Raw genomic sequence first — 6,000 nt, 5'->3', positions numbered from 1 at the left:
ACAATGCATCTATACTAAGAAATAATTATGTTGGTTATAATTGTTTAGTTTCTTACTTACAATACATCTATTAATTATTAGTTAAATATAAACTAAGCACTCTGCTTCTAAACAACGTATTACTTAATCTTCCGTCTCCCTCTCGTCATGCAGAAGGATCTAAAACTTGAAAAATATCCCATCGTTTTGCAGGTGGTCAGAAAGCATTTATCGCGTCAATTGGTTAATGATGGGCACGTCTTTTGTAACTTAATCACAGTATATGTTAATTTAGCAACTTCAGAGGTGCTGGAGAGAGGGCAGAGGAGGGAGCGGAGCTGGAGCACAAGTGTGATGAGGAGCGGCTGAGGGAGCTGGGGCTGTTCAGCCTGGAGAACAGGAGCTGAGGGGAGAGCTTGTCGCTGTCTGCAACTGCCTGAAAGGAGCTGGGAGCACGGAGGGGCTTGGGCTCTTCTCCCGAGTGACAAGTGATGGGACAAGAGGAAACGGCCCCAAGTTGCGCCAGGGGAGGTTTAGATTGGATATGAGGAGAAAATTCTTCCCGGAAAGGGTTGTCAGGCATTGGAACAGGCTGCCCAGGGCAGTGGTGGAGTCACCATCCCTGGAGGAGTTTAAAAGCTGTTTAGACGAAGTTCTCAGGGACAGGGTTTAGTGCTGGAGTTCGGTTGGGTTGTGGTTGGACTCGATGAGCCTGAGGGTCTCTTCCAACTGAAACGATTCTATGATTCTAGGCAGCCACCTCCCGGGGCCCGCACGGAGCACTGGGCTGTGCCGGGGCCCGGCAGCGGCCGCCCCGTCAGGAAAACCCTCCTGCGCGCTCCCGCCTTTTCGGCAGGGCCCGTGCGGGGCGGCGCCGCCATTTTGTGCCTCGGGGGCTGACGGTCGTGCTTCCCTCAGGCGGCAGCCGCGGCCGGCTCTCCCTCCTCGCCGCCGAGGCGGGACGGGACTGGACTGGCACAGCCCCCGGGAGCCGGCAGCACCCTCCGCCGCCATGCGCGGTTTCCCGGCGGGGGCAGGCGGGGCGGGGGGCCGGCGCGGCGGCCACAGGAAGGGGAGGGCGGGCGGGCGGCGGCCGCCGCCATCATGCGCGCGTCGGCGGGGCTGGTGCGGCTGCTGGCGGCGGGGTGGGGGCGGCCGCGCCGCTGCCTCGGCGCCATGGCCCGGTACGGCACGGAGCGGCGGGGGCGGCCCGACTCTCCCGATTACCGCCTCTACTTTAGTAAGTAGCAGCCCCCGGGCTTCGTTAAGCGTCTGCTGCCCCGCCTCGGTGCGGTGCGCGGTGGGGAGAGGCGGTGGCGCCTCCTCGCTCCCGCTGAGGCCTCCCGGGCTGGCTGAGGTGTCGCCACTGAGCCACCCCCACAGCTGCAGGGGGACAGTTTTGTGTGGAAAGACGGGGGATTTCCTGGTGGATGCGCTTCTGGAGGGGATGCTGTGCCTGCTCAGTGCTGGGGGCTGGTGCGGTGCCCTTCCCCAGGACTCCTGCGGGGTGCCGGGGCTGCAGCGCTGAGGCAGCCCGGGCACAATGGCCAGGGGGTGCCCTGGGACCCCAAGGACAGCTCTGGCTGGGACACCCTGGCTTTGCTTCACCTTTGCAGTGCTGACAGCCCTGTCCCTGTTTTTAGTGGGCACCCAAAACGTGGGGCTGCAGCCCCCAGGGGCCTGTGGGGCAGCAGCAGCGAGCGGCACTGGGGGGGAACGGGCAGCGCTCCAGTCAGAGCTGGGGCTGTGCAGTCTCAGTATTACACGTTCCGTTAGCAACGTTGTCTGTTTGTGCGCCACTTCTCCAGCAGTGGTTTTGTACGGTGGTTAATTCTGACGTCTGCTGGTGCGAGAGAAGCGGAGGAGTCGTGCGCCCCGTGGGCAGGACCCTGGCAAGGATCCCTTGTGCTCCATCCCTCGGGGGGCTGCCAGCGCAGGAGTTCGTCTAGAGAAGGTCACTTCAGTCAGTGGAAATGAGCAACCCACCATTAAGCTTTGTTTTATTTGGGAGGAGCATCTGGGAGGCTTCCAGGAGTTGCAAAAACAACGGCCAAGTATTCCTCTTTGCTGAGGTGGTCCAAGTACAGTCCAAAGCTAAATGAAATCCCTCATCTGCTTTTTTTCTTTACTGTGAATAGGGGCGCTAGCGGAGGAGGAGAAACTCCTTGAAATGCGTTAGTACCTTACGTTGTTGATGTTTCTGATTTGATGCAATACTTGGCCTTTTGATACCTTGAAAAGTTTCCGAGTAGTTTGAAAAGGTTAAACGACCCACTCCAGTGAGTCTTGTTCCTTTCGACAGTGGGAGCAAGGCTGAGGTGCAGATTGGGCCTCCCTTTAGTTAATGTCAATTTCTGGTGTTTTGAGGCCTGCTGTTTCATTTCTAGGGCCTGAGCAGTTATCCAATTATCCACTTATTCTCTTGACTAGACTTTGGCCTACTAGGTTGGGGGTTTTCTTTTTGTGGTCACGAAACTCTGTTAGAAACATGGTGAATTCACAAGGGCAGAAACCCAGATGAATTCACTGATTACTCGTGGAAAGGATCCCTTGGCATTTTTTCCTCCATTAATGGTTGTGTATTGCCAGGGAAAAGGAGAAGAGAGAATCAAAGGATCTTTTCTTTTCATAGGTTGTATTGCTAGGTAGTCAGAAAAGAAGTGTGGTATTGAATACTAAACCAACAATTTTGATTCTAATGAATCCTTGTGAAACAATCAAATTTCTTGTTCTGCATGTAGGTTATTTTTCAGTCCTTGGAATTAAACTTCAGAAAAAGTTTAACTCAATTGTGGCATATCATACATTTCTATAATGCGTAACAGTTAGCAATACCAACATTTTATGGCATATCTTTAGATTCATAATACTATTTTTTTGTTTTGTTTTCCAGAGAATGCAGAGGGTAAATATATTTCCCCATTTCATGACATTCCACTGTTTGCTGGATCTAAAGAGGTATGTATTTATGCCTTGAAATGCAATTAATTTCTAAATGATAACTATTTTGTAGAGAATTCTTCATGTAAAAATGCAATTTTAATTTTTTTTTTTTTTTTTTTAGCAATTAACAGACAAATGTATAGCACCAGAAAGGATAATTTTAACCCAGGCTGATTCCTTATGTAATACAGGCATGATAACTCCACCAACTTTTCTCTGCTGAGTTCAGTAACTTGCAGTGAAACATAATGATTACTGTGTAGACAAGCCTAGATGTCTCTTTAAGTCTCCTGAGGGCCAAGTGATTGTTCTCCTGTATGTTTAAGGTTTGTGTTTATGTGCTTTTGAATTCATTTTCTACTGTTACTTCCATTAAAGTGGTATTTTTCTACATCTGCAATTAAAAGCGTACATTTCCTTGCAGTAGGAGTTGTACAGCACACACTTATGTAACTTAGGGTGTATTTCTTTAATTCCCAAAAGAGGCATTACAATTGGACGCCAACAATAATGCTCAAGAGAGAAGTGATAATCGCACCTTTGGAGAATTACGAGGCATGAGGTGCAGCTGAGCACTTTCACGTCTTGTTAGCCACACTCCCTGGAGTTTCATTATAGCAATAATGAAACGCCTGTTTTATGTGTCACTGGTGGGAACTGCCAGTCTTTGGTTTAGACTTAGGTTTTCTTATTCTGGTATGCTTGTTACACAAACAGGTTGGGAAGGTTTTGGCTGTTTTCTTGATGTGTTGCTGGGTCTCTATGGCTGATACGAATGTTGAGAAAGGTCAGCAGTTGTAACATGTTCAGATCGAGACTTCTGAACTAATGAACCAATCTCTTGAATTATTTTAAATGAGAGATTAAAAATATGCACAAAACCTTTTTGATCAGCAGACCCTAAGCGTGTTAGTCAATGGAAGAATTAAGTCTCTTTCAGAGAGTCATTACTAAGACGCTCTGTTCAGCGGGTGCTATTGCTGGAAAAGCAATGGGCGTTTTCATCGCATGTTCCCTGGGGGCCTTGTTGTCCTCGCATGTAGAGTCTAAGGTTTGGAGGGGTGGATAATAGTCTGTGATTTTTCTGTAGATTAAAATGTAGTACAGTGATGTCTGATCAATGTGGAGAGGCTTTGATTTTGGTGTGTGAGCAAAGAAAGAGCATTCCAGAGGACGTAAGGGCCTGAGGGGGCAGCAGGAAAGGGAGTCACTGTGAAGGTGAAGGTCTCTGTTAATTTTGCCGCCTTTGCAAGAGGAAGACATAAGGGGTTGTATGTTATATTCTTTCCCTCCTCTAGTCGACCTTTGTGGGCTTTAATTTATGATGGATAACTCCAGCCTTATTTTCTATAATGATTTGATTTATATTGTTTTTTATCTTTTCAACCAAGCAGAAGGATGACTGTTTTTAATCAGTTGAGGACAGGCCTAAATTGCTGCTTAAATTGTTTAGTACCTGGGAGAAAGTGGATGCGTCCTTGTACATTTTCATCTTCCTATGTTAACGTCTGGAAGGTTATAATTTCACAATGAAACAGAACTGAGTACGTACTTTTAAGTTATACTTTAGGCTTTTATGCTCACAAAGGGATGTTTCAGTTGAATTGAAAACTACTGTTGTCTATATTTATGTGAATACTGTATTGCTCTCTAGTGTTCTTTATACAATTCTTTACTTCTCTCTTTTCCTGTAGGATAAAGAGATTCCTGCAAAGAGGTCAAAGACTACTGGAACTGAGGTACTGCTAAGCTTTTTTTTTTTAATTTTAACTATTCCCTGTATTTCATTTCCACCATCACTTTGCTATTCTGCAAAGCGAACTTGCTCTCACTGAATATAGTTGACATATCTTCAAATGCAAGTCTTTTAGGAGGAGAAGACTTGAAAGGATTTAATATTCTCTTCTTTGAATGAGCCAGAAGTGTCAGCATTCTTTTATTCATCAAGATGTTCTCAAAGGCAAACACTTTTATACCACTCTTTGAAAGGTTCATTATGACTATTGCAGTGTAGATATGTTATCTTTTTTTGCTATTGCATTCAGAAACATTTGCAATAAAACCTCCATTAATGAAATATTCATTATGCTCTGACTGTGGGTAATCTTTGGTATATATACAAAACTTCAGAAATCGTAAGTATATTTGGGCAAAAATCAGACTGAGACTTTTATAACTGAGGACGTGCTGTTTTCTATACTTATCTGGGAAGCCCAAAGAGAGAAAAATCACATCTGCTAACAGTTCAGCATTAACCAGCACTGAAGCTAAGCTTAACAGAAGCCCAAAAAACCATGAAAGGTCTGCTCAGACTTTTTCTGTGAAACAAGATTTGTTTATACAAGTGTCTTTTTCCAAAATGTAGCATTTTTGCAGTGCTTTCCCTGCACAGGAGTACCTAAAACTTAGGACAGTGAAAGTAGAAAATGAAACAAACTACGCTTTAAGGCCCTGATGCGTTGTGTGGGCATGTGGCAGTGTGTGTGTCCCAATCTTTGGCTTCTCTTACCCGTTTGGCCAGTCGTATTGCAAAACTGTTACTACCCATCCAATGTGGAAGAACTGTCCTAACTGTCTGAGTTCTCATAGTTCTGCAACTAGTGTGTGGTACACGGATTTTACACTGTGCAACAGTCCCCATGCAATCCTGCACTATGTATTTCTTCTCTCTTTGCTCTGTGATTCATTCTACCTACATTGCCTAGGTAACACTTGTTAGATTTCCTGTTGCTTGGTGCCCACTTAAGTACTATTTAGTAGATGCAGAATCATGTCTGAAAGATGAATTGTTGAGGATAAAGAGTATGTGCCAGTAGCCTTTCTCAAAAATCATTGTTGTGCAACATTGCCCCTCATCATAAGAAAGATATTGAGGTACTAGAGAGAGAGCAGAGGAGGTGACGAAGCTGGTGAGGGGCCTGGAGCACAAGTGTGATGAGGAGAGGCTGAGGGAGCTGGGGCTGTTCAGCCTGGAGAACAGGAGCTGAGGGGAGAGCTTATCACTGTCTGCAACTGCCTGAAAGGAGGTGGGAGCATGGAGGGGCTTGGGCTCTTCTCCCAAGTAGCAAGTGATAGGAC

At 46.5% G+C, this 6,000-nt stretch overlaps 1 protein-coding gene across 1 annotated transcript in view; it reads left to right on the top strand.

The window, feature by feature from the left end:
* The first annotated feature begins 1,065 nt into the window (after positions 1-1,065).
* The window catches only part of PPA2 (inorganic pyrophosphatase 2), a 34,569-nt gene continuing 29,634 nt past the window's right edge, over positions 1,066-6,000 (top strand). The window contains exons 1-3 of the mRNA XM_065634195.1: positions 1,066-1,219; positions 2,873-2,937; positions 4,617-4,661. Coding sequence (XP_065490267.1) covers positions 1,084-1,219; positions 2,873-2,937; positions 4,617-4,661 — 246 coding nt within the window. The 5' untranslated portion in view covers positions 1,066-1,083. The remainder of the gene's footprint in view (positions 1,220-2,872; positions 2,938-4,616; positions 4,662-6,000) is intronic.

The sequence above is a fragment of the Caloenas nicobarica genome, chromosome 4 (genome assembly GCF_036013445.1).
Source record: "Caloenas nicobarica isolate bCalNic1 chromosome 4, bCalNic1.hap1, whole genome shotgun sequence".
Classification (NCBI taxonomy): domain Eukaryota; kingdom Metazoa; phylum Chordata; class Aves; order Columbiformes; family Columbidae; genus Caloenas; species Caloenas nicobarica.
This window is presented reverse-complemented; position numbering and strand designations above follow the sequence as displayed.